Source organism: Acytostelium subglobosum (genome assembly GCF_000787575.1).
Source record: "Acytostelium subglobosum LB1 DNA, scaffold: scaffold2, whole genome shotgun sequence".
Classification (NCBI taxonomy): domain Eukaryota; phylum Evosea; class Eumycetozoa; order Acytosteliales; family Acytosteliaceae; genus Acytostelium; species Acytostelium subglobosum.
Window position 1 is genome coordinate 1,502,401 of NW_012236530.1, and position 26,568 is coordinate 1,528,968.

Consider the following 26,568-nt stretch of genomic DNA (forward strand, 5'->3'; position numbering starts at 1 on the left):
TTGTTGATACACAACACACATTAATTCACATTCTTGGATCAATCAAACAATCAATCAATCACTAAGATAGAGATAAAGAGATAAGATAAAGATATAAATAGAGACATACTCAGGACCAAATACTAGACCATCAATTTTGACGAGGACAAAGACAAAGTAGACAAAGACAATATAGACGACAAAGACAAAGACGAAGAAGACGACAAACGATGAGGCTGTTTGGAAGAAAGAAGAAAGAGAAGGGAGAGGGAGGTGAAGAGGGTGACTCTGATATAATGCAGAATGTGCCCACCTCTACAAACAGGAAGAGATACACCATGGCCTACTCCCCACCTGGTACCCAATCATCCTCCTTCAAATCAATGAATCCCGATGCATCACCTGCAATGCTTTCTTCAAACTCAAAGGATGATGTATGTACTCAATACTTTGAACATTCGATCAACTTACTCAATCAACTCACATCCAATCAATCAAAGCAGAAAGGTAAAGCAGTAGATACACCAGAGTTCTTTGTAAATACGATAAAGATGTTACCGAATGTTGAGATATTGGCATCACTGTGCTCGACATTGAGCTCAAAGGACTCTTCATGGTCAAAGTCATTGTTGGAGAATAATGGTATAGAGGTGCTGATCAATGTACTGGCTGGCATCACCTCGAATGCAGGCGGCGAGACAAAGGATGCCAAGGGCAGCAACAACGACGTCATCCTGCAGTCGCTCACAGTCACCTGTCTGCTATCGCTCATGAACGCCAAGATTGGCATCGACAAGGCCATCAAGACGCCCCACTCCATGAGCAAGCTGGTGCTGTGTCTGGACACGCCCAAGCTGGACACGCGCTCCAGCGTCATTGAGCTGCTGACGGCCGTGTGCATCACGTCCGAGGAGGGCTTCCGGCTGGTGCTGGACGCGTTCAGCCACTACAAGCAGGTGAAGAAGGAGCGCGTGCGATTCTTCTTCCTGGTGGACTCGATGAAGCAGCTGCAGGCCGACGACGACTACCTCACCATCTGTCTGGGCCTGATCAACGGCCTGGTCAACTCTTCAGAGGAGGTTGACGAGCGCGTCCAACTGCGCACAGAGTTCACGCGACTCGGCCTCGACGAGCTGGTGCTCAAGAAGAAGAACCTGCCCTACGAGGAGGCGCCCGACCTGCTGACGCAGATCGACGTGTACGAGGACGAGGCCCGCGCCGACCAGGAGGAGCTGCTCGACAGGTTCTCGGGCTTGGACATCAACATTGAGGACCCGACAGAGGTGTTCAAATGCATCTTGGAGCAGGTGGACAAGCGCCCGCATCACCCATTCCTGCACATACTGCAGTGTCTGCTCTCGATCCCCAGCGACAACGACACAGGCATGCTCAGCTGGTTTGCACTCGAGAAGCTCGTGCAGCAGATTTCATTCTCCAAGCAGATGATTGGCGATGGCGACGAGCGCATTGGCCTGGAGGAGCTGCTGGCCACGACTGGACCTTCGGTGGCCATGCAGGCCGAGCTGCAAAAGGTCACCGAGGAGCTGCTCAAGACAAAGGAACAGCTGAAGAAGGTGAACTTTGATCTGAACGTGGCCAACACCGAGCTGGCGTCTCGCTCCCAAGAATCGTCAGTCATGAAGAGCAACATGTTCAACACGGTCAAGATGAAGAACCAGGAGCTCAGCAAGCTAAAGGGACAGATGAGGAGGATGGACTCGAACTTCTTTGCCGCCCCCGGCTCTGAAGTGGACGACGAGGAAGACACAACCAGCAAGCCACTGTCCGAGTCGGTGCCCCCACCCAAGGCCAAGTCATCAAAGTCTTCAAAGTCGAGCGACCCCGACGCGCCCAAGAAGAAGACAAAGAAGTCTGCGCTCAAGAAGTCCTCCAATGGTGAGTCCCGCTCGCCACGATCCGATGAGGACGACGACGACCACTCAGCCACGAATGGCGCGACATCACACAGTAACAGCCACAGCACGACCGATAACCACAACAACACATCATCCGAATCATCAACCAAAGAACAAACGCCCGACGCTCCATCCGCCCCAACTGGCGGCCCTCCTCCTCCACCTCCACCTCCAATGATGGGCGGAGGACCTCCACCCCCACCTCCACCTCCTCCCATGATGGGTGGAGGACCGCCTCCCCCTCCACCTCCCTTTGGCGGAGGACCACCCCCACCCCCCGGCCCCAAGATGGGTGGCGTTGGCTCTGCGCCCGCGCCAAAGTTCAACATTGCCAAGCCATCCAACAAGGTCAAGCAGCTGCAATGGACCAAGATCCCACACAGGAAGGTGGGCGAGACGATCTTCTCCAAGCTCGGCAATGTAAAGACAGACTGGATCGATGCGGAGGAGCTGGAGAACCTGTTCCTGGCGCCCGACGCAGTGAAGAAGGTCGAGGACAAGAAGTCAAAGGAGGCGGCCGTTGCCAAGCCTGGCTCTGTCACGGTCATCGATCCCAAGAAGGCACAGAACCTTGCTATTTATTTATCGAAATTCAAATGTACAATACCAGAAATCAAGACAGCGCTCTTCACCTTGGACGAAGAGGTCTTCAACATGGACATCCTAAAGCCCCTGGAAGGATACCTGCCAAAGGAGGAAGATGTAAGTCAACCCGTCAATCATCCAATCAAATCCAATCAATCAGACTACTAACAAACATTACAGATGGAGAGCATTAGGGACTATCTCAAGACTGGCGATTTGATCATGTTGTCCAAGTCAGAGCAATTCCTGCTGGAGATGGATACAATCACAAGTGTAGCCGACAGAGTTAGATCCTTTTACTTGAAACTTACATTCCCTGATAAGCTAAGAGAGATCAAACCAGTAAGTAGGAGTGGACATTGATTGATCGATTGAATGGACTCGCTGACTCACTCAATCACCCAATCAAACATAGGACTTGCAACTCTTTGTCTCAACGATCAAGAACATAAGGAGTAACAAGAACTTCTTGAAGGTGATTGAGGTCATTCTGGTCATTGGTAACTTCTTGAATGGAGGCACAGCCAGAGGTGATTGCTTTGGTTTCAAGCTCGATGGTCTACTAAAGGTATGATATGTCATTATGATTGATCGAGTGACGGCCACTAACATATCCAATCAATGAATGAATGTATGAACAATAGTTGACAGATACAAAGACATTCAACAACAAGTCCAATTTGTTGGTATATATTATCAGCGAGTTGGCAAACAAGTTCCCACATACTCTACAGTTCCCTCAAGAGCTGTGTGATATACAATCAGCTGGAAAGGTGTCGTTGCAGACTATATCGGCAGACTTGAACAAGTTGAAGAAGGACCTGGAGGTGGTGGTGGCCGGCGTCGGCAAGATGAAGAGAACACGCGAGGAAACCTTCTACTTCCAGACGATGGACGAGTTTATCAAGGACGCCCAGATCGAGATCAAGATCGTGTTTGAGGAGTACGAGGAGGCCGAGAAGCAGTTCCACCAGCTGGCCGTGCTCTTTGGCGAGGAGACCAAGATCCCCTCGGAAGAGTTCTTTGCCTATCTGGTCAAGTTCATCAACGCCTTTGAGCGAGCGCACCGCGATTACATCCGCGAGAAGGAGTCGGCCGAGAGGGCCGCCAAGCGCGAGGCGCTCAAGGCCAAGAAGGCCGCGATGACCAAGCGCGTCACTGGCGGTAGCCGTATGAGCAAGGGTGGCGCCATGGCATCGGCTCCGGCACCAAGCTCAGGTGTCGATGATATTCTCCAGTCGGTGCGCGATGGTGATGCATTCAAGCAGCGACGTCAACGCAAGGTCAATCCGTCCACGGGAGGCGATAGCATTGGCAAGAGTGGCAGCGATCTGATGACGTCCAATGGCAGAGAGGACAAACAAAGCAATGGCAGTGGTAGTGGCACGACCAAGAAGAAGGATGTCAATGTCGCAGCCAAGGCTTTGACAATCGTGATGCGTTCAAGACAGAATTATTCCAGAATCGATAATTTCTCCTTCGCCAACACCGAATAATGTCATCCATCCACAGTCCGACACAAGTACTATTACGACTACTATCATTACTACGATCAGATATGGTTCACAATAAACATAGTTTAGTCTAAGATTAGATCTAATCTTTCGACCTCAACCCTAAGGCTAAGCCCAACCCTTGCCCCAAAGGACCTAAAAGTTTTTGATCAACTTCATTTATTCAATTTGGTCTTGGAAAGATTAACAAACACATAAACATGGAGACACTTCAATTAAGATTGTTGGGACACATCGCATCATACTTGCCATGTGATGCAGACAGGCTAAGGCTGACATTGGTGTCTAGACATCTGTTTGATAATCGTAACAGCTATCTACAATTCACAACCAAGCCACGTTTTGGTCCCCGTGAATTCAACGATGATAACTTCAAACTACGATCATACCGGCAGATCATCCACAATCAACTCAACAACTCCAAAACACAGACAATATACGTTTTACCTCCAGGTAACAAAGCAAGTGAAGTTGGTATGCATCACATCCATCATTCATTCAATCAATCAAGAGGTGACCAATCAATCTAACTTACATTCCAAAAGATACATCAAAGGAGGGATGGACAGAGAAGATAATGGCGATGAACAACCTCATGGGTATATACTTTGAGGATGAAGAGGAGTATGCCTTTGACAAACAGTTCTGGGAAGGGATCAGTGAGTTTATGAAGGTGATGTCAACACGATCAGTGGAGATGGAGTTCTTTATGTGTGAAGGAAGCTCACTCTCATACTCATTGCATAACGTGCCCTTGACCAGCTTGGGCATTGATATCATGGATAACTTCCCCGAGTACACCCACTACCCAAAGACACTGACCCAACTGGCAATCAATGGAACGTTTGGTGAGCTAGTGGGTCTGCCAGACACTTTGACGCAACTCGACATCATGTCCAAGGAATGGAATCACCCTATTAAGCCTGGCACTCTCCCCATTGGATTGAAGAAGCTGTCATTTGGATATGGATTCAATCAACCGATTGGTAAAGATACCCTTCCTCCCTCATTGGAGTCCCTAGACTTTGGAGTCAAATTCAATCAACCACTGACCAACATACCAAAGAGTGTTACCAAACTCTGTGTGGATGAAGCCTTCCAACATCCAATTGACAATCAACTTCTAAGGAAGCTGTCCCATAAAGGTGTCGCAGTATTCGCCCCTGGAGTTGCCTTTCCCAAACTCACCAAGTTGGTGACAGAGAGAGAGGATGATAAACAGGTGTCGCTCCCATCATCTACTTTCCCATGTCTCAAGACACTCTCACTACGTACAATGTTCAGGACATGGAGCGAATCACTTGACCTCTCAATGTCCATGACATCATCATTGAGATTGCTTGAAATCATGGCCTATGGACCGATCACATCATTCCCTCAAGGCATCCAGAAGTTGAGGTTGATAGACAGTTGTGAACAAAGCTTTGTCATCACCAACACCACATTGCCTCGAACACTACGATCATTTAGCATTAGGAGGTATCATCACAAGTTTGAGTCGGATCACTTCCCTCCAGCACTCACATCACTCAAGTTGATTGATATTGCGCAATGGCCACTACCAAGTCAACTTCCGGCCACACTTAGATCATTGAGAATATGTTGTCGGGAGAGCAAGTGGGTCAAGGAGCATTTGGAAACAATACTGGCAATGACATCATTAGATCGTATCAAACTAGAGGCCAATGGTCATTCCTTCTCTCTGTTCAGAATCAATGACACCCTCTTCCTCAAGTATCTATATTCAGTGCTTGGCAAATTCACCGAATGTGAGTTCATTGACATTGATGGAGTTCTCAAGAAGTTACGCATCAAATAATGGATGATCACAACATGGATTGATTATATTATTAAACTTTAATTAATTAATTGATTGTGGATATGGCATATGATTGTATAAATTGATTGGAAGTATAGATTGGTGATAATTCCATTGGCTGTCGCCCATGTCTAGGGTGATCGACGATACTTTGTCAAACAATGGTTGTTTCAGGTGATCAATCAACACGGACATCCTCTCTTGAAGTGTTCCTTCGACTTCATATTTCAATAGTTGGCCATAATCAGTGATTGTGATCGATATTGATGTGATGGTGGTTGTACAATGTGGAAGGAGAGCAATGACTCTGTCGATACTGGGCGAATCGATGGCAAGTGTGTATGCTCTGTTCTGATGTGTGAGATAATATAGTTGAAGATGCTCACATTGTCTCTGAAATTCTTGATTGTCTTGGTCTTCGGTTGATCCATTGTCATTACGAGAACCCCGATACATTTGATTGAATTTGTCTTTGGTTGGATCATAGTCATAGAGAGTGACCTCTGAGGCATTGGGAATGAGATGAATGCCCTCAAATGAAATGGACATGAGGAGATGTACTTTGTTGATGGTGGCCATATCAGTGGAGGGTAGATCAAATGTTGTTAAATCCAGTTTGTATAGTAAAAGGTGGTGCTTCAACTTGATGTGTCGCTGGGTTATGATGTCTCTGAAAGGAATGGACATTGATGATGTCTTGTACTCTAACGATTCCACTTCTGGATTGTGCTTGACGTATTTCTTGAAGAAGAACTTGAAGAATTGTTCATAGTAATCAATAGATGGTTCGTTCACCCAAAAGTAATCCAAATGTTTCTTGTAGGCTACATATGCATGACGCGGCCTTTCATCATCATCCTCATCATCTGATGGTTTAAACTCGCAGTTCTCCCGTATTGTTTTGGCCTCGGGCCAGTCTTCACAACAATAGTGCTCAAAAATTGTAATATGTTTGAGATGAGGAGCTTTGATGTGAATGAACATGATGGAGCTGATCCTAGACTCAAGGTTCAATGATTCAGAAGAGAATGGCAATGTCAGGTGCTCCAATCGATCGATGCAGCGTGCAATGTGCTTGTCAGGAATGCGTACAATCTCGAGAGCATTGAGATGTAGTGGTGTATCCTTGAAGAGACAGAACTTAGATCCAATATATTCCAATGCTGATTGGATACTAATGCTTGGCATGGGGATATGTGTGAGTAGCAGTGAGCATGCCTTGTGGAAGTGAGTGCTCACTCTTGCCAGATCAGAGACCCACTCAGGACTCAACTTTGGAATATTTATCAACGACAACTCAACAATCTTGTTGATGATCAATTGTGGCAGTGTCGGACAGATGACCTCGTGATGGATCTTAAGAGTATGTTGTTTCCTGTCCTGTAGGGTTTGATGAATGATTGATTGTATCTTGAACAATCTGAACTGTTTGAGTTGGTCCTCATACTCATGGTCATGGCGCCCCGAATGTTTGAGAGTATGTTTGTGTTTGTAGTGGCTGTGGCTACTTAATCGTATGACGTAGAGGAGTTTGAGTGCCTTGAACAATGGACGACTGTGTCCGATAACCTTGGCAAGTTGGACTAGTTGGGCTGTGTCGACGAGATTGACGACCTCCATCCAAACATCAGCGACATTGGTGAATGAGTTGATGAATGACGCGACGACCCAACTTGGACGATGCATTGATGAGAGGCACATTTTGATGCGGATCTGTTTGATTAGGTGATCTTCAAGAATGTTTTGTTGGCAACATGCAATGATCAATGGGATATTCATCCCTCTATGACTCATGAATATTGTGTCCATATTGTTGGCAATGAGTTGTTTGAGTTCTGATGGGTAGTGATCGATCACCTCTTGATTGATCGTCAATGATGTAGTTGGATTGTCAAAGTAGAATAATAAAAGTAATGCAGACTCTAGGTGATCCTTGTTCTGTGTCACTTTGTACACCTCGATCAAACCCTTTGACATTGAAGGATGATCAAGGAACATGATATTGAGGCACATTGAGCGAATATTACTTCGTAACCTTTCTGACAAGGTGTTGAGTGTTGCCTTAAGTGAAGGTGTGATAGTTGGCAACAGGCTGATCAACGCCAAAAGTGGTATGGTTGAAACAWTCTTGATACAAAGAGAAGCTTTTAAGGACATCCTCTTCATGTTCATAATAATACTATATATATTAATGATTGAGTGTTAGTGATTGATTGAGGTGGAACGGTTCCATTGATGTCGCCACAACAATGTCATACTTTGAGGAATGAGTGGCCCATTTGTTTGATCTGATGTCCCTTGGCTTGTTCATGCAAACGTAGGTAGTAGAGTTGGCAAAAGCCAATAGTTGGACAAAGGCCTTGGAATATTGTCGATAAATAGTTGAACATATGAATAGTTAATGGCAATGTGCACTCCTTGAATATTGTCTCAATCTCTTGATAGTAATACAATCTATTATCATCACCACTCTTGGTGATGACTGTCTCCAACAGTTTGTTGATCCTATTCGCGGCGTATGGTACTAAACTCTCAAAGACACCTTTTGTATACATCGCATTCCTGATTGTATTCATAATGAAGCTTGTTGTTTGTTGAGCGAGGGTTAGGGCGAGGGCAAGGGTTAGGGCGAGGGTTGACCTTCAAAGTAAAGTACATACTCAAAGATCAAACGGCTGTGTTCAATGACCAATGAATGCTTTGAGGGTTCCTTAATTGATATAATAAGGTATAGTAGATTATAGGAGGTGTTGTCATTGTTGTTTGAGTTGTTGTTGATTGATGCAAGGAATAGTCTGATGATCTCCAAATCAAGTAGGTCATTATCGCTTATTATCATTGACATTTCATCGTGGAGATAGTAGGGTGCTGATAAGAGTTGGTGATTGTTGTTGTTGTTGTTGTAGTTGTTGTACTTTGCAAAATTGATGATTGATGTGTAGACATAATTGGCGTGCAATGTTGCAAGTGTTTGTCTTTGTTCACTTGTAAGTGATGCCCCAACCAATCCATTTAGATGTGGATAGTATGTCGATGCTTTGTTATAATGTATGTTCATTGCTCGATCAATGCCAATTGTAACGTCCAATTGATCAATGAACAATTGATGTAGTCGTTTGAATGGTTCAGACATCACTGTTTTGAAAGATGATGCGATATTATCATCAACAAGTGGTTCTGTTCGAAGTATATCCCATAGCAATGTCAATCTAGACATTGTCACTGAGTTGTAAGGTTGTTCTTTCAACATCACCTCTATGTTGGCAACTGTTTCAACATCATGAGTGTAATGATCCGATGATGATGATTCACAACATAATGTGCAAATCATAACTCTACAATCTAAACATAAGAACCATCTCTTCTTGCCATTATGTATCGAACAACTATCTACTTGCATAATACTCCTATATTTATTATGTATCTCTTTGTTGTTTAAATGAAAGGATTTGAATGAATGACCAAAAGTGACATTTGGAATTCTCTCAATCAATTTGATGTGCGAGATTGATGATACTTTGTCAAACATTGGTTGTTGCAAGTGATCGATCAATCAACACGGACATCTTCTTTTGAAGAATTCCTTCGACTTCATAACACAGTAGTTCACAATAATCAGTGATTGGATCGATATTAAGGGATGGATGTTGTACAATGGAAGGAGAGCAATGACTCTGTCGATACAAGGCAAGTGTGTATTTTCTGTTCTGATGTGTGAGATATTTGTTGACTTGGATTGATCGATCCATAGAATGAGATGAATGCCCTCAAGGGCAGACTGGTGTTTATTTATTGAGCTGATCGATCCATGATTAGTCAAGTATCAGTTGCGCCAGAAGAGGAAAAGAATTATGGATACTGGTGTTGTTGATGAAGACAATCAGCTGTTCGTTGAATTGCATGTCCGCATATTTCAGATCATCGGTTGCGAACCACATGAACTGATCTTGAAGGTAATTCGATGCAGACTTGGCGCTCTTCTGAAGGGTGGATCCGTTCCATTTGTTCTTGTGAGATTTACCGATGGTAACTTGGCATGCGGTGAGCAGTTTGCCCTTTGAGTCCCAGAAGAACCAATCAGCAATTGGGAAGTTAGGAGATGTTGGCACCAACAAGGAATCAAGATTCCAGTTGACACCAGTGAAAAGTGTATCGTTGATGAATTGTGTCGTGGTTGGTCGTGCCTGGAATGTATATGCAGTGGGTTTGGCATCGACAAGGATATATTTGCTATTCTTTGGATCTGGTTTGCTGGTGCAAAGAATCTTGGAGATGGTCCAATTCAATGCCAGTGTTGTCTGAGTCGCCCTCTGAAGCGTCTCGACAATGTATTTCTCGACACATCGCCCAAGTGCATCGCTTGTCAGGTTGATTGACCTTGTAAAGATTGAGCGGTACATTGCCAATGATTCTTCGATGTAAGACTGATTGTTGAGATAACGGCTAGACAGTACTTGTTGAATGAGAGGAAAGATGGGAGCAATGAGGGAGTATACTGAGCTGTTGGTTGAGCTTTGTTGAGAGGCCAGTGGAGGGAATACGAAGAGAGATCAAAGATATTGCGCGGTTGTATTCGGCAGCTGCGAATGTGTCATTGATGATGAACTCTTTGCGGAAGTGGTCATCCTTTTCGATAATTGACCGGGTGCGCGTCAGTCGGTACGACTTGATCACACCATCCAGAGTGAGTGAATTGTTGTCACACCAAACTTTGTTGAGTAAGCTGAGCTCCATTCTGCATACTTTGTTAGTAAGGGGACAAGGGAGCTATCTAGATGACATGGTAACCTACGGGATGAAATTTGTCAAGTCCTTGACCAACTCAATGTCATCAGGGGTCAGAGTTGCGAACTTCTTTTCGATGGCCTGCCACTGTTTGAACTCGTCATCAGTGTAGCCATCGGTGAACTGGAACACTGGCCAATTTGAATCCTTGGCCACCTTTAGAAAGTATCTGTTGTTGGCGGAGCCTGAAACGATGACCAACTGTTTGATCCACATGATACTGACAACGAGATATCCTTCGACGATGGAGAAGGGCGCTAACTTGCGATCATTGTCTGACAAACCGTTGTGTTGGTCAAAGAAGAAGAATGCTCGTAAATTCTTGTCTGTGCAGTGCCGTGCCACATCGTCCAGGAGGCGAAGTAAACTATCTTGCTCAAAGCTGTTGCGTCGTGAGTGATCACGGACAAAGTTGTCACCAGCATATTGAAATGCATTGTCAAGACACTCCAGAAAGAATTGAAAGGGATTGGAGGATCCGAGCCAGCCTCTGCAGTCACTAATGTACAACACTCGGTTGCCAATGTTCTGCTTGAGAGCAGAGGCGATCTGGAAGAGAGAGTGTGACTTGCCCACGCCTTGGGGACCCTGCACATAGACTCCACGATGTTTGCCATACTTGTCGGTGATGAAATTCATTAGTCTGTCTGTTATCGCTCTTTTAACTATTTTGACCTGGTTGTCCTTGAAATCAAAGCGAGTGCGGTCTGTGGAGAGGGAAGAGGGTGATGCCGGCAGGGTGACAATAGGACCATCGAACTTGACTTTCTTTAACCGACCCTCATACTCAGCGACAAAAATGTCATCAAAGTATCTCTTCGCTGTTGTGCGTTGGTGAAGGATGTGCATTAGTCAATTGAATGTACACTCGCTCTCTTTTGTACTTACGCACTTGGCCACCACCTACTCCTGCAGCACCGGCTTGAGTGTGTATGTTAGTATTGAATGAAGACATTGCTCCGATGTTGTTTGTACTTACGAGCTTGGGAACTTGTGCCAGTGATCTCTTCTATCGCATCCAAGATATCATCAACAACAGCATCCTTGAATGAGTAAGGAGGACTCAAAAGTCTTGCTCTGGTCAACTTGATGAAGTTCTTTCCTGCGATATCCTGATCCCGGAGAGCTTTGATTGTAGCATCATCAAGGTTCTTGTGCTTGAGCCAAGCACTGACTTGATCTGGTGTTGATTCTTTGGTGAGTGACATGGCGAAGTGATAAATGAAAGTTGGGAAGAATGATGTTTCTCGGTGAGGAGAGTAAAGTGATTGAAGTATTTGTTGTTGATGTTGCGAGTTGAATGAATGGAGAAGAGACCTCTGGGCGAGGTGGATGTGGGTGAATGCGGATCTCTTTGTCCGAATTTGAGGTCGGTCGATCCAATCATCCTCATGAGTGTGATGCACTAATTGCAGAACCTGACACCTTTAAATCGTTTCTACATCTATGTACATCAAGCAAAGGCAGGTGACGGTGAATGGAATCACTGCCTCTACCACTGCCTACCCAGAGCAGGTCACAGAGCATTATTGATTTCTTCCAACCTAGTTGTTCGATTGGATTATACATCACGTGTTTCGACCATTATACAGTCTGGTTTGTCATTGTCATCACCATCAACAAGTGGATCTCTAAGTATATCCCATAACAATGTCAATCTAGACATTGTTACAGAGTTGTAGGGTCGTTCATTCAACATCATCTCAATAACTAATTCATTTTTGTGATGAGCGATCTCTTCATGGCTTCCAACACTCACAAGCCAGGTGTTTCCTCAAAGTCAAAGTGATCGTTATCCAATGTTAACAGATAGAGGCACACCTCTGATGATGATGGCCTCACTGCAATCGCTTCCAACTTATCTTTGCACGATGATCATGGGTCATCTGCCGCCWGCRGACATCTTGTTCTTGGCTCTCACATCAACGTCGTTGTACCAATAGCTGAAGAGGCATGTGGACTTGGTCCTCAACCAAGACCGTATATGTACGACATACTTCGTTGAGTCGAACGTGCTGACTCTTGACACTCATCATCATCATCACCCATGCAGACTACACAACATCGAACATCCCACCCGACCAGTCTTTCATCCCCTCGTGGCGTCGGTGCTGCCTGCGTCGCTGACTCGCTTGTCGTTGGGCAACTATTTTAATCAGCCGATCAGGACGCGCGTTCTGCCCGCCAGCCTGCTCCATCTCTCGACGGGCAACAGCTTCAATCAGCCCATCTTTGAGAACTCCCTGCCAGAGGGATTGCTGACGCTCAGCTTTGGGGGTGAATTTGATCATCAGATCCAAGGTCTTCCAAGCTCACTCCTCACCCTCGAGTGCAAGAAGACACATTATCTGATGCGGATATTCACGGCGCCACCATCATTGGAGTCGTTCACTTCTCTCGGCCTCATTCGCCATGTGCTGGATTTTATTCCGCCCACACTCAAGCACCTTGGTGCCGACACGCACACATTCAGCTCGGGTGCAACACTGCCTCCAACACTGGAGCGTGTGACAATGTACATAACAGGCAGCACAGAGGACCAGGAGGACAGTGTGTGGATAACTCATCGCCGCTGGCTTCGCAACATTCCGCAGCTGGCGCTGCTTCATTTCATACTTCAAGATTCTTCTCTTTATAGTTTTATATACTTCAAAGTAAGTAATTAAAAAAGGTATCTGTATCAACAATGTAGAATTGTAGTAGAAATAGAGTTTTAAAGTTCAAAATAATAATAATAATTAATCCTAAATTGAGGAGGTTATTTTCCTAATTCTACTACAATTCTACTTTCAGTACCTGTCACCGCCATAGCAGTGAGCACGTTGGAAAAAGAGTATCTGTCTAATCAATGTAGAATTGTAGTAGAAATAGAGTTTGGAAGTTCAAAATAATAATAATAATTAATCCTAAATTGAGGAGGTTATTTTTGTAATTCTACTACAATTCTACTTTCGGTACCTGTCAGCGATGTAACAGTTTGCACGCCCAAGAGAGTTACCAGGAGAGTACTCAGCACGTTGGTCAGCCCGTAGTTCCGAGAGTTCACCAACTGTTCACCAAACGTTCACCAATTGTATTTCAATAATATTTATCTTTGGAAAGAGGACGAAGTTTGGTTTGGTCCGATTGAAGCCCACTTGGCCTAGTCAGAGGATATATCTGAACCTGTATGCACAGATCCACCATGTTTAGAGTGGTACCACTTGTACAATCGCTCTCGAACTATTTGAACAAGTTTTTCTTTGCAATCTTGGACATCATCTGGATCGGGGAGAATATCAATGAGATCTGTCAAGTCTGCAACATCGGAATGTAGGGGATTGTCACTGTTTTGTGTTGATGACCCTGATGTCTTGCCCTGTTTTTTGTATGTTGATCCTGAGGACTTCTTAGATGATGCTGTCTTCGATGTTGAACTCAATTGTGTGTGCGATGTTGAGGTGGTCCACTTTTTTTCTTTCGTTGGTGGTTTGTCATCCTGATCATCGTCATCGTCCTTGGGTGGGTCTTCATCCTGATCATCGTCATCGTCCTTGAGAGTAGACTTGCGTTTCCGGGTGATTGGCTTGTGGATATTTGGTTTGATGATATTGTGACCCTCAAGAACTGATTCCACGCTCCAATGACCACCTGGTTGTTCAGTACTGATCTTTTGGATCTGGTAGATCGCCTCAAGCGCCTGAGTAAAATGGACATCACTGGTGCAAACAATGAAAATTCCATCTTTGACGTCTACTTTCGATGTCCAAGCAAGTCGCCAGTAGTTGTTCATGTCTGTGAGGATCGAAAGAACCTGAAAGTTTGAACCCATCTGTGCACAGATATGCTCAATGTAGAGTTGGTCCTTCTCTCTTTTGTGTACACCAGATAGGGCCTTCTTCAACTCAATGGTGACGACAATAGATTGGAGACTGGGTTGGTTCTGTGTCATGACTAGGTCGGTTGATCCATTTGCATTGAAGGTCTGCTCCATATCCTGTCCGTCGACTTGGCACATCTTTTTGAAGCGTGAATCTAGCAATCCAGATTTGGCTATGGAGAATGATAATCCATGATTATCTGAGAACCATTGCACACAATCGGGGAAATGAGAACCATTGTTCCAGTTGAACTTGGGGGATTGTTTCGTTATTCCTTTCGATAGCTTCAATTGTTTTAGCTCTCCTCTGCCATATTCGACTGGTGTAATGCCAAGCAAAGCAATATGATCGTCATTCGCTCTTGATATTGAGAGGCTGATTGTTGCGGCTCCTTCCATGTACACAACTATACGTTTCAAGTCCTGTCCTTGATTCTTCAGAGCGTCTGTGTTTCGATCAATTGCTGCTGCCATTGTCTCGGTGTTACGATCAATTGATGCCATTATCTTGGTGTTTCGATCAATTGCATTCTGCAAACTCTCTAAGACATCTTGGTGTTGTAGAAAGATAGCACCGGCTTGAGTGTGTATGTTAGTAATGAATGAAGACATTGCGCCGATGTTGTTTGTACTTACGAGCTATATATGGATGAGTGGGGGAACAAAGAGTCAACTCTGCACCATCCTGAATGCCAAGGGACTCCAACGTATCAGTGCCAAAGAGCTCACCCTTGAAGTAGAGAGTGTACTCGTTAGCATCTAACTTGCAACGCTTGATGATCTCAGCAATCAATTGATTGATCGTTGTGTTTGGATGAAGAGGTACAGATATCTTCTTTCCTTCACTTGGAAGGACATTGATGGAGAGAGGCATAATGTGAGATGATGAGGAATCGTGTATAGAGATAGAGAGGTAATTGTTGTTGTTGTAGTTGTTGTTGGAGTATTTGTTGTGGTATTTGTTGTAGTAGTTGTTGTAGTAGTTGTTGTTGTGTGAATAATAAATGAGTGAGTGTTGAGCTATGAAGTGAAAGGTGATCTGTTGATCCCATTTAGGAAACTCATAAATAAATAAATTAAATTAAACAATTTATCTCTAACAGATATAACATATAATATGTCATTATTCAAAGAGTACTATTGGGACGAGAACTCAGAGTTCAGAGAGCGTCACAAAGCATACATCAAACAAAAGGTAAGATGCGAATGCGGCTTCGAAGTCGGTCGCACCAATCTCAATCGACACAAGAAAGGCTACATCCACAAGCAGTTGATGGCCAACAAATAGGTTCAAAGTGATATAAATTAACATCTCAATGTTAATATATAGAATGAGTAGATCAACAAGAGACATCGGCGGCAGACTGAAGAAGACGGGCGTGACCGAGATCAAGCTCACCGGCAACTACAGCAGAGCAGACATCGAACGGATCGCGCAGCGAGACAGCAACACGCTCCAACGCCACGGCGCCAACGCAAGGATAGAGGTCGTGCTCGACTACGGCAACCATCAGTATCGATCGGGCAAGTTCACCAAGGTAGGTGAGCCGATCATCATGTTTGATCCTCACGAGTACGATGGCGCGCCCATCCCAGAGCCCGATACCTTCAAAGCGTTCTACATCTACGTACATCAAGCAAAGGGCAAGGCAGGCGGCTGCGACGGTAAATGGAATAACTGCCTCTACCACTGCCTCCACGATGCATACCCAGACCAGGTCACGGAGCACTTTGGCAAGCCATCACGACTCAAGAAGTTCCTCAACCCCGATGTCGATCAGAAGGTCTCGATCAAACGAATCCCAGAACTCGAGGACAGACTCAACATCAGAATCAATGTCAAAGGTGATCATTGCTATGCCTCGGCATCAAGGGCAACCAGAGAGGTCAACCTGATACTAACCAATGGACACTACAAGCTAGACAAGGAGGGCACCTATGCAGGCAAGGGCATCAGATACACTCGACACAACGAGAGGGACGTCTACATCAAGCCAATCGTATTCAAGTATCTCAAGGGCGATCGGGTCCAGCTCTACGATGACGGTGAGTACACAACCATCAGCCTGGAGCAGTTCATCAACAAGAAGAAGCGCAAGTACCAAGACAAGTGCGAGTACATCCGTATCCTCTCAGGCATGACTCTCGAGGAGACATTGGACTCGTTCAAAGCTGATGCCGACGCTCTCAAGGAACACACTAACGGCGTCATCGACATGTACACAACAGGACAGAACATCAACAAAGCAGCGATCAAGCTGTTCCTATCGTACAACAAGACTGTCAAACCAGAGCCCATCGGTCAGATGGAGGGCGAGTGGATAAAGAAGTCAGCCTATGGCCCATTGATGATGGCAATTCAACATATAGGAGCTCTCTACAAATATGACGTCGCTAGGATGTATGCCTCCATCTTGAGGAGCGGTGGCTTCATGATCCCAATCAAGTGTGGCGAGCTTTGGCCCCAAGAGCAAGATCAGGAAGAGTGCCAGACCAGACGAAGAGAGTGGTGGATACAAGGTTGACCTTGCCTGGTGCAAACGTTGCACAGGCAAGAAGGCGTGCTACAACATGGCAAGCGGCAGCACAACCAATCTGTGGACACACTACACAGACAAGCATGCGCCCAACCTCTCCATTGCAATGGACAAGTACCTAGACAACAGTGGCAACTTGCGAGACACTCCGAGGATAACCATGGTCAAGTGGCTAGTGATGAACCATCAGCCCAACCTCATCGTCGAGCAAAAGTAAGTAATACAATCATCCACCGCCATCCATACTCAATCAATCATCTTTGATAGTCGTTAACACTTTTCTTATCATCAACCTCAACCTAATAGATTCTTCAAGGAGATGATCGACTCATTCATTTGGAGTACTTGGTCCAATAGCTCTTGTACTCCAGCTTCAGCATGTTAAATAAATCTTCAAGTCAATCGAATGAATCGAATATAAATAGAATGAATATGAACAACTGTTAACTTGTCAAATGATTATTTGTATTCATAACTCGTCGACAGTTATTCACCAATAATCGGGTCGGTTGGTCATCGTCCCAACCCGATGAATAGGAGCCCTGCCTCCTGGATTTAGGATTAATTATTATTATTATTTTGAACTTTAAAACTCTATTTCTACTACAATTCTACATTGTTGATACAGATACCTTTTTTAATTACTTTGAAGTATATAAAACTATAAAGAGAAGAATCTTGAAGTATGAAATGAAGCAGCGCCAGCTGCGGAATGTTGCGAAGCCAGCGGCGATGAGTTATCCACACACAGGACAGACTTGTGCTGCCCGCGTCAGTCCAACTCATCACAGTCGTGTTGGATCATGKGGTCTATGTCAAACGGTTCGRTGAGRCCGACACTGCCGAGCAGTATCGCAATGTGTTCTTAGAGCYGYTCGAGAGAAATCTCTGCCTGAAGCACCTAGTCTCCCTYGGCAAGCGATWCACTTTGGAGCTGGCGAACATGCCAGCTGAGAGATTCCAAATCGCATGCAATATCTTTGGGCAGCAGCACTCCTCCAACACAATATATATCTTTATAGAGAGTAGCAATCGATTCATYGTTCTCCAATWAACGTCCACGAGATGGTAGTTGATTGATTGATTGATCGAGTGGCAATTTCTCATTTGTAACCAACCATCCAAATTTATTCCATCAATCAATCAACCAATCTTTTATTATTGTGGACGATAAATGGAATATATACAGATGGGAGGAACTTTCTCGAAATCCCATTGGCAGTCCCCAATATATATATTGATCGATGATACTTTGTCAAACAATGATGGTTGCTGCAATTGATCAATCAACACTGACATCCTCTCTTGAAGTACTCCTTCCACTTCATAATTCAATACCTGATTATAATCAGTGATTATGATCGATATTGATGTGATGGACGTTGTACATTGTGGAAGTAATGGGACGACTGCTTCGATATATGATGCTTCAATGACCAGTGTGTATGCTCTGGACTGATGTGTGAGATAATATTGTTGAAGTTGTTCACATTGTCTTTGATTGACTATGGATTCATCATAGACTGCGATAGTGACCTCTGAAGCATTGGGAATGAGATGAATGCCCTCGAATGAATTGGACATATCGAGATTGACACTGTTGATGATGGCCAGTTCAGTCGATGGTGATTCCAATGATGTTAAATCCACCGGATTGTAAAGTACAAGGTGGTGCTTCGCCTTGATGTGTCTCTGTTGTTGTGCTGTACTTGAGAGGAGTGGATGTTGATGATGATACTACCTCTAACGACTCCACTTCAGGATGGTGTTTGAGATACTTCTCAAAGTATAACTTTTAGATAACGTCATATTCTATATCAGCATCGTGAGGAGGCTGATTCATCCAACAAATATCCAGATGATCCCTGTATGCACCATACCCATCATTAGCACTGTCATGATATGGTTCTTCTTCCTCGATCTTGTATATCAATGTTAGGGTATCTTCATCTTCGTTGTAGCCAAGTTTCTCAACAAGTCGGATATGTTTGAGATGAGGTGCTTTGATATGAATGAATCTCTGTGATTTCACATAGAATGGCACTGTAAGCTGCTCCAATCGATCAATGCAACGTGCTATGTCCTTGTCGGGAATGTGCACAATCTCCGTTGCCTTGAGATGGAGAGGTGTGTCCTTGAAAAGACAGAACTGTGAACCAATATGCTTCACTGGTGATCGGATATGTATGCTCGGCATTGGGAGATGTGTGAGTGCCAGTGAGCATGCCTTGTGGAAGTGAGTGCTCACTCTTGCCAAGATAGAGACCCACTTAGGAGACCAATTTGGGATATACCTCAATGCCAAAGCTACAATCTTGTTGATGATCAGCTGTGGTAGTCTGGGACAGTTGACTTCAATATGCTTCCTGGCATGTAGTGTTGAGTGAATGATTGATTGTTTCTTGAACAATCTGAACTGTTTGAGCTGGTCCTCATACTCTTGATCTTGGCGCGCGGCATGTTTGATTATATGTTTCTGTTTGTAGTGGTGATCGCGGCTTCTGAGTTGTGTTGTATAGAGATGTTTGAGTTTCTTGAATAATGGACGACTGTGTCCGACCATCTTAACCAGTGGGATTTGCTTGGACATTGATATTGCAATGTGTGGTACATCGAGGTACTCCATCCAAAAATCAGCATCGTCATCGGTGGTGAATGAATATGTGCCACTGTTGGATTATGCATGTACTGGCACAGTTTGATTCGGATCCGTCTTGTAAGTCGATCACCAAGTATGTTTTGTTGGCAACATGCAATGATCAATGGGATATTTACACGTCTCTGGCTATCACAAATTTTGTTGAGAATGAACAATGGGATATTCATCCCTCCATGACTCATGAATATTGTGTCCATATTGTTGGCAATGAGTTGTTTGAGTTCTGATGGGTTGTGATCTATCACCTCTTGATTGATCGTCGTAGTCAATGATGTAGTTGGATTGCCAAGGCACAACAATAAAAGCAATGCAGTCTCCAAGTGATCCTTGTTCTGTGTCACTTTGTACACCTCAATCAAACCCTTGGACAATGACGGCTGACTAATGAACTCGATATCCTCCAGATAGTCAACACTACGATGCAATCTCTCGGACAAGGTGTTGAGTATGGCCTGAAGTGTTGGCGAGATTGTTGGCAACAGGCTGATCAACGCAAAAAGAGGGATGAGAGCGTTGCGATCGTACTCCCTGGTCTTATTTAGATTAGAGATGATATCCTCTTCTTGTTCATAATAATACTATTAATGATTGATTGATTGATGAGTGAGTGAGTGAATGAGGGAATGAGCCATCGATCAAGCATACATTGAGGAATGAGTGTCCCATCTGTTTGATAAGATATCCTTTGGCTTGCTCAGACAACATGTTGTAGTAGAGTTGGCAAAAGTCATTGTTTGTTGGGATGTGGCCTTGAAATATTGTTGACAACTGTAGACTTTATGATGTTCTGGGCAGAACCAAAACCATGTGTCTCTCCTGTCCTTGAAGATTGCCTCAATCTCTTGATAGAAATATAAAGTATCATCATCATTTGTTGTGATGATGGTGTCCAACAACCTGTTGATCTTGCTGATTTCTCGATAAAGATCAAAGTCCACTTTGAACGCATCCCTGATTGCTTTCAAGACAATGAAACTTGAGTTGTTTGTTGAATGTTAGTATTGAGGCAACAGTCCAAACCAGTCCAAAGTACATACTCAAAGATCAGACGTCTGTTCTCAAGGATCAATGAATGCTTTGAGAAGTCCTTGATCGATAGAATAAGGTGCAGCAGTGGGAGGGTAATGTTGTTGTTGATGTTGTTGTTATTATTGTTGTTGATTGATGTGAGGAAAAGTCTGATGATCTCCAAGTCCAGCAGGTCATCGCCTATAATCATTGAGATGTCTTGATGAATAGAGTTGGATACATGTACAGCATTGATGTAAAGACACTTGTACTGTAGATAGTGAGTAAAGGTGAAGAGGATGTTATTGGCGTGCAATGTGGCCAGTGATTCCCTCTGATCTTTGGTCAGTGATGCACTAACAAGTGCATTGACATGTGGATGGTATGCTGGTATCTCTTTGTTGCAAATACTCCTAAATACTTGATCTTTGACAATTCCATTCTTCAATTGATCGATGTACTTCTGGCGTTGTCGTTTGATTGGTTCAGACATCACTGTATTGAACAGTGATATGGCAGGTAGAGTGTGATGTACATCACCAAGTATATCCCATAACAATGTCAATCTAGACATTGTTACTGAGTTGTAACTTTTATCATTCAACATCAACTCTATATTGGCAACTGTTTCAACATCATGAGTGTAATGATCCGATGATGACGATTCACAACATAATGTACAAATAACAACTCTACAATCTAAACATAAGAACCATCTCTTCTTCCCTTTATGTATCGAACAAGTATCTTCTTGCATAATTAAAATGAATATAATTCATTATTATTATTACTATTAATTATCTCTTTGATTGAGTTGTGTTATGTTGAGTGAAATGAATCAAAGTTGTTCAAAAGTGACAATTTTGCAAGAATTTGAAGTTGAAAGAATCCAGAAACCACAAAAAACTTCAAACAAATAAATATCATTCACTAAATTTAGATCAAGTATCTCAAATAGATACAGTTAATAACAGATAACAGATACATAACAATAATGGACAATTCATTAGAATTTAAGAATGTAAGAACATTGACAAAGTGAACACTCAATCACTCATTCAATCACTCACTCATTCATTCAATCAATCAATCAATCAATCAATGATAGTTTGGTAACAAGATATTGGAGGATAGAAAGTTGAATGCTAGATTGGTGTTCTTTTGCATGGTAGGAAGTCATAGCTTCAATTTGAGTGTAGAAACAAGTGATTGTGATTACTTTGGTGTATACGCATTGAATGCAGAACAGATATTATCGAATGCAGTGACACAGGCACCTTTGATCGACGGCCATGAACCAGTCGATTTTGTAATGTACGAGATGGAGAGATTCGCCCAACTTCTGCTTAAGGGCAACCCCAAGCTGATCGAGCCACTGTTCACCGAGCGCAACTGCTACATGTCGGAAGAGTGGCTGAAGCTGCGTGCCATGCGCCACAGCTTTGTCAGCCAACAAGTGATCCACCACTACGTCAGCTACAGCAAGGCACAACTGGGCGATGCTAAGCGTGCTGCTGCCGACCGCGACGCCGGCCACAACAAGGACATTGGACTCAGCAACAATCATCTGCCAAGCAAGAAGCTATATCATACAGTGCGACTGCTGCATGAGACCCTGCGCATGCTGGATGGCGGCGATCCCATGGTCTATCTCACCGGCGAGCATCGCGAGTACATCATGAACATCAGACGTGGTATGCTCGAGGAGAAGCAAGTGCACTCAGACGTCGACGCATTGTTCAAGGAGGTCGAGGAGAAGGTTAAGCTGGCCAAGGAGTCCAACCCCAAGGGTATCCCATTGATGGGCGACACTGAACGACTTAGTGAATGGCTGATTGAAAGCAGGAGAATGGCTATCATGGATATGAAGCCAGAGGATCGGCCATCATTCAGTCAAGAGCAGCTGGCCCTCCCTTCTTTACCATCATCAGTGCTCAATAGTGTGATCCTGGAGGCAAAGGATATACTGGAGAACAATGGATTCGGTGGCTCAACAATCATTTATGTTGGACGATCAGGTAGCCATCTGCATAACTTGGCCAGGGATGATTCCAAGGAGGACTGGATCGTAGTGTTTGTTGCACCAACAGACAACATCCTCTCACTGTCGACCAACCCAACAAGATTGGACAAGACCACTCAATTGGTACAGGATACCCAAGCTGACACTACACCCGCCACTGCCACTGCTGGACAACGAGATACCTATGTCAATGGCGTTCAACTCTTTGAAGTGGCCTGCTTTGTATCAATGCTGTGTCAAGGCAATCATAGAGCTGTCGAGTGCTTCTACTCTGGCGACAATCACAAAGACACATTGGAGAGCGATGCCTGGTTGAGTCTAAAGTCACTCAATATCAACTATCTTACCAGCAACTACACTCATCATTGTTGGGGTGTGGCTCAAGGACAGCTGGCCAAGGTCAAGGGATTGATGAACAACAAGAACATCGAACAGTCAGTCATCTACAAACACCTGTATCACGCTCAGAGATTGTTGGAGTGTTCAAGTGGTGCATTAGCCGCATCAAAGGCAGACCATCGGGCATTCACTGTGCAGTACAATGACGAGCATCGCACCAATCTGATTGCATTAAGAGATACAGCTGTACCATCTTCCAAGGAAACCTTGGATGGCGCACTACTCAACGTCACCGAACTATGCAACACAATGACATTGGCACTTACATCACTCAACGTTAGCAACACAGACAAGAAGAACTTGGAAAGCAATCTACGAGCATCACTGAGTCAATGGTTATTCAAACTAAGAATGTCTTTATAATAAATCATTATAAGAATTAATAATCCGATCGGATTATTGGGTTGCAATCAGGGCACCAATGAATAAATCAGGATTATTATTTTTATTTATATACTTTAAGTTATAAATTTATTAATTGGTCCAAGAGAGCTAAGAATATTTTGATAATCAATTTATTAATAATAATGGATCGACATGTAACAATTTATACACTTACTCTACCAAAATGGCTTAACAACAATAACATACCAATTGAAACATATTCCAACTTCCTTTCTCTGAACCATCAATTAAATATTAGTTCAATAAATTTTGAACTTGGATATATCAATATTCCAGTATCAACTACAATTAACATAACTCCATTATTAACATATTCTAATAATGATCCACTACAAGAATTCCTAAGAATCAATAATCATAATCATATTGAGGTCGATATGAATATGGATACTCTAGAATTTTATATATCTATTAAAGATCTTTCACAAAGATGTGGAGGACAAAGTACAGAATTTATCTACCAAATTGATCAATATCGGAAGGATCATAAAGGGAGTTCAAAAGAATATTCAGTTAATATTAGACCTCAATACTCATTCAATATCTCTCAGTATTGCCATCATCATAGACATCAATATATATGGTATGGTATTCATTCTTTCCGAACCCTAAGGCTGATTATTGATTGATTATTATTAGCAAACCCGATTCCGCCTTGATGTCCCGATCAGAATTGAAGGCTGTCTTTGTAGTTGATATTAGAAATTATATAGAGACATTTCAAGAAAGACATTTAAAGATGTGTCAAATGATCGAAGGAGGTCTGGAATCTGGAATATTATTTGATGGTGTTGAAGATGGTCTTACCGCAAACATCTATTACCGCACACCAGATGGTATTATACCTGATAACATCCAACAACAAGTCAATAATCAAATGTCTGAGAATACTTTGGAACAAATCGGTCATCATATCAATACATTACCTCCAAGTAATCAGATCATAGATGATCCAGACAACAGTACTGAGAACCTTAGATTGAAGATTGGATTGTTGAAGAGGAAAGAAAGACTTGAGTCAACTTGGGACCATGAGTACTTCAACGGTCTCAATCCAGTCGTCTCTGTCAACAATCCATACCTGTGCCAATGTCCGCTGTGTTCAGTGTCCACTTCCACAAGGCCAAACAACCGCAATGAACAGTTCCCAAATGTATCCTGGCGTCAGATTCCACTAACAGGTCCCAATGGCCTCAACATCATCATTCATTGTGTTGGTGTTGTCGATGGACTCTGCATTGATCTTTCACATGTACCTATGACATGATCACTATAATATATTTTAAAGTCTCTCTTTTCTATTTGTTGCACAGTCCATTCGTTCCACATCCATGTTCTACTCATGGGTAGAAGTGGAAGAGGTCTTTGTCTTCTTTTGTACTTGTGTGCTCGACTCTGTCTTCTTCCTTTTCTTGTCTGCTTGTACATCATGGATCGCGTAGATTGTGTTAGATTGTGTTGATAGTGCATTGGTATCAATAACAACATACCTTGTATGGACTCAGTACCACTCTCTTCTGTCTCTGATGCCTTCTCACCTGAGAAGTAATTGACTATCCTCCTAGCTAGTTCTGGTTTCAAATCACCTGACTTGTACTTGATGTTCTTGGATTGTAACCAACTTCGCATGTCCTTGGCTAAAGTAAATGAATGTGATTGATTGATTGATTGGTGAGTGATTGGAATGGTTCCATTTGGTTGATTGAATGATTGGATGTCTTACCTAAAAATTTGTTTACCAACTCATCTTTGGTTAGACCTTCATGTATAAACTCTTGTGTTTCTCTGTCGGCTGGCCTGTCAATCTCTTTGTCCTCATCGTCGGTGTTGGTGACATCACTTCGCAGTCCAACACTACTCCTGATCCTCCTTGTTGTTGAATCCTTCTTCTTCTTGGAGGCACTGCGAGTGCCACCAATGCTCACTCCTGACGATGACGACGAGTCAATCTCACTTGAAGAAAACTCACCGGGTGTCTGGGGATAGGTCGGTCGTGACACACTGGGCAAAGGTGTCGTTGGAATGTCCGCCGTCGTTGCAGCTGCTGCTGCCTTTGAAGAGACATTTGGTCTTGGTGGTCCAGACGCCATCCTCTTTGCTCGACGTGCTGGAGGCGATGACAATGGACTGAACATCCTGGTGACAATCTTTGTGAGAATATCTTTAAGTCTAGTTGGCATTGTCTCTGAGAGGAATGATTCGTGGATGGAGTGAGTAAAGTAGTCTTTGATTGATTGTGCATGATACCATACCATTGATATTCAATGCCTTGTACAACCTCTCTAGAGTGTCTTGTGATTGAATGTATAGGATGTTCTCGAGACCAGATAGTATGACCTCTTCAACTAGTGTACGGATGACTGAACGAAAGTGCTTGTCCTCAACAAGACTGTCGTTGGCCAATGTGGTTGTGTTGCGACTGCCTGCCGTATACCTGTGCGTCGTTGACTTCGACATGTATGTTGTGATGACTGTTGCATTGTCAATAACGCTGATGCTTGGCGTTGAGGTGACCATCGTGTCAAACTCGTTGGTTGTCTTCTTCTTGTTGTTGGCGTCACCAGTGGTTGCTGGTGCAGCAGGTACCTCGATCTGAGCCGGTATGAGCTTCGAGGGCTGAATGCCTAGGCATTGACAAAAGAGATTGAGCATGTGTGGAGTGAGGCTTCTGAAGAATGTTGGCAATGAATCGGACTTCATTGTCAGCTCGAGTTGTGCAATGCCTTCGTCGTTCGAGTCAGAGTTGGCAGCGGGCAATGATAGTAGTGAGCATGTCTCGTTGACAACGTCTGCGCTCAGACGTCCAACAACGCACTCAATACCCATCTCTCTAATATGATCCAATAGATTTGATACTGCTTCATGTATATTCATTGTATTGGCCATTTGATTGTCTACTGTTCCTGCAGCCACCAAGCACTCAATCAACAACTGCAGCGGCATCCTACTAAACTGTTCAAATAAAGTTGTATTAACTCTTTCAAATTGTTTAACATTATCATCAAATACTATTGTACTTGATAATGTACCTCCTCCTAAATTATCCATCTTTATCTTTATCTTTTTAATATATATGTACG

At 43.6% G+C, this 26,568-nt stretch overlaps 12 protein-coding genes across 12 annotated transcripts; 6 read left to right on the forward strand and 6 right to left on the reverse strand.

Annotated features, from left to right (window-relative positions):
- Nucleotides 1-164: 164 nt before the first annotated feature.
- Nucleotides 165-3,970, forward strand: SAMD00019534_013760 (hypothetical protein; the record flags this gene model as incomplete). The annotated part of the gene is made up of 5 exons (XM_012903343.1): nt 165-372; nt 466-2,597; nt 2,661-2,822; nt 2,896-3,048; nt 3,125-3,970. Coding segments are annotated over 5 exons (3,501 nt in total), but the record flags the coding sequence as incomplete, so codon positions are not given.
- Nucleotides 3,971-4,357: 387 nt separating this feature from the next.
- Nucleotides 4,358-5,813, forward strand: SAMD00019534_013770 (hypothetical protein; the record flags this gene model as incomplete). The annotated part of the gene is made up of 2 exons (XM_012903344.1): nt 4,358-4,468; nt 4,551-5,813. The coding sequence occupies 2 exons, from the start codon at nt 4,358-4,360 to the stop codon at nt 5,811-5,813; spliced, it is 1,374 nt and encodes a 457-aa protein (XP_012758798.1).
- Nucleotides 5,814-6,040: 227 nt separating this feature from the next.
- Nucleotides 6,041-7,790, reverse strand: SAMD00019534_013780 (hypothetical protein; the record flags this gene model as incomplete). The annotated part of the gene is made up of 2 exons (XM_012903345.1): nt 6,041-6,164; nt 6,268-7,790. The coding sequence occupies 2 exons, from the start codon at nt 7,788-7,790 to the stop codon at nt 6,041-6,043; spliced, it is 1,647 nt and encodes a 548-aa protein (XP_012758799.1).
- Nucleotides 7,791-9,625: 1,835 nt separating this feature from the next.
- Nucleotides 9,626-10,213, reverse strand: SAMD00019534_013790 (hypothetical protein; the record flags this gene model as incomplete). Its single annotated transcript, XM_012903346.1, has 1 exon — nt 9,626-10,213. One exon carries the CDS (start codon nt 10,211-10,213, stop codon nt 9,626-9,628), a length of 588 nt encoding a protein of 195 aa, XP_012758800.1.
- Nucleotides 10,214-10,601: 388 nt separating this feature from the next.
- SAMD00019534_013800 (hypothetical protein) lies at nt 10,602-11,806 on the reverse strand (the record flags this gene model as incomplete). Its single annotated transcript, XM_012903347.1, has 3 exons — nt 10,602-11,419; nt 11,487-11,519; nt 11,578-11,806. The coding sequence occupies 3 exons, from the start codon at nt 11,804-11,806 to the stop codon at nt 10,602-10,604; spliced, it is 1,080 nt and encodes a 359-aa protein (XP_012758801.1).
- A 3,982-nt stretch (nt 11,807-15,788) lies between these two features.
- On the forward strand, nt 15,789-16,982 carry SAMD00019534_013810 (hypothetical protein; the record flags this gene model as incomplete). The annotated part of the gene is made up of 1 exon (XM_012903348.1): nt 15,789-16,982. The coding sequence occupies one exon, from the start codon at nt 15,789-15,791 to the stop codon at nt 16,980-16,982; it is 1,194 nt and encodes a 397-aa protein (XP_012758802.1).
- A 46-nt stretch (nt 16,983-17,028) lies between these two features.
- SAMD00019534_013820 (hypothetical protein) lies at nt 17,029-17,379 on the forward strand (the record flags this gene model as incomplete). Its single annotated transcript, XM_012903349.1, has 2 exons — nt 17,029-17,207; nt 17,301-17,379. The coding sequence occupies 2 exons, from the start codon at nt 17,029-17,031 to the stop codon at nt 17,377-17,379; spliced, it is 258 nt and encodes an 85-aa protein (XP_012758803.1).
- A 1,410-nt stretch (nt 17,380-18,789) lies between these two features.
- On the reverse strand, nt 18,790-19,620 carry SAMD00019534_013830 (hypothetical protein; the record flags this gene model as incomplete). The annotated part of the gene is made up of 2 exons (XM_012903350.1): nt 18,790-19,360; nt 19,433-19,620. 2 exons carry the CDS (start codon nt 19,618-19,620, stop codon nt 18,790-18,792), a joined length of 759 nt encoding a protein of 252 aa, XP_012758804.1.
- Nucleotides 19,621-20,191: 571 nt separating this feature from the next.
- SAMD00019534_013840 (hypothetical protein) lies at nt 20,192-21,235 on the reverse strand (the record flags this gene model as incomplete). The annotated part of the gene is made up of 3 exons (XM_012903351.1): nt 20,192-20,231; nt 20,299-20,628; nt 20,691-21,235. The coding sequence occupies 3 exons, from the start codon at nt 21,233-21,235 to the stop codon at nt 20,192-20,194; spliced, it is 915 nt and encodes a 304-aa protein (XP_012758805.1).
- Nucleotides 21,236-21,655: 420 nt separating this feature from the next.
- SAMD00019534_013850 (hypothetical protein) lies at nt 21,656-23,446 on the forward strand (the record flags this gene model as incomplete). The annotated part of the gene is made up of 2 exons (XM_012903352.1): nt 21,656-21,682; nt 21,770-23,446. 2 exons carry the CDS (start codon nt 21,656-21,658, stop codon nt 23,444-23,446), a joined length of 1,704 nt encoding a protein of 567 aa, XP_012758806.1.
- A 790-nt stretch (nt 23,447-24,236) lies between these two features.
- On the forward strand, nt 24,237-24,755 carry SAMD00019534_013860 (hypothetical protein; the record flags this gene model as incomplete). The annotated part of the gene is made up of 1 exon (XM_012903353.1): nt 24,237-24,755. The coding sequence occupies one exon, from the start codon at nt 24,237-24,239 to the stop codon at nt 24,753-24,755; it is 519 nt and encodes a 172-aa protein (XP_012758807.1).
- Nucleotides 24,756-24,827: 72 nt separating this feature from the next.
- Nucleotides 24,828-26,536, reverse strand: SAMD00019534_013870 (hypothetical protein; the record flags this gene model as incomplete). The annotated part of the gene is made up of 4 exons (XM_012903354.1): nt 24,828-24,904; nt 24,979-25,125; nt 25,212-25,673; nt 25,741-26,536. Coding segments are annotated over 4 exons (1,482 nt in total), but the record flags the coding sequence as incomplete, so codon positions are not given.
- Nucleotides 26,537-26,568: the final 32 nt, after the last annotated feature.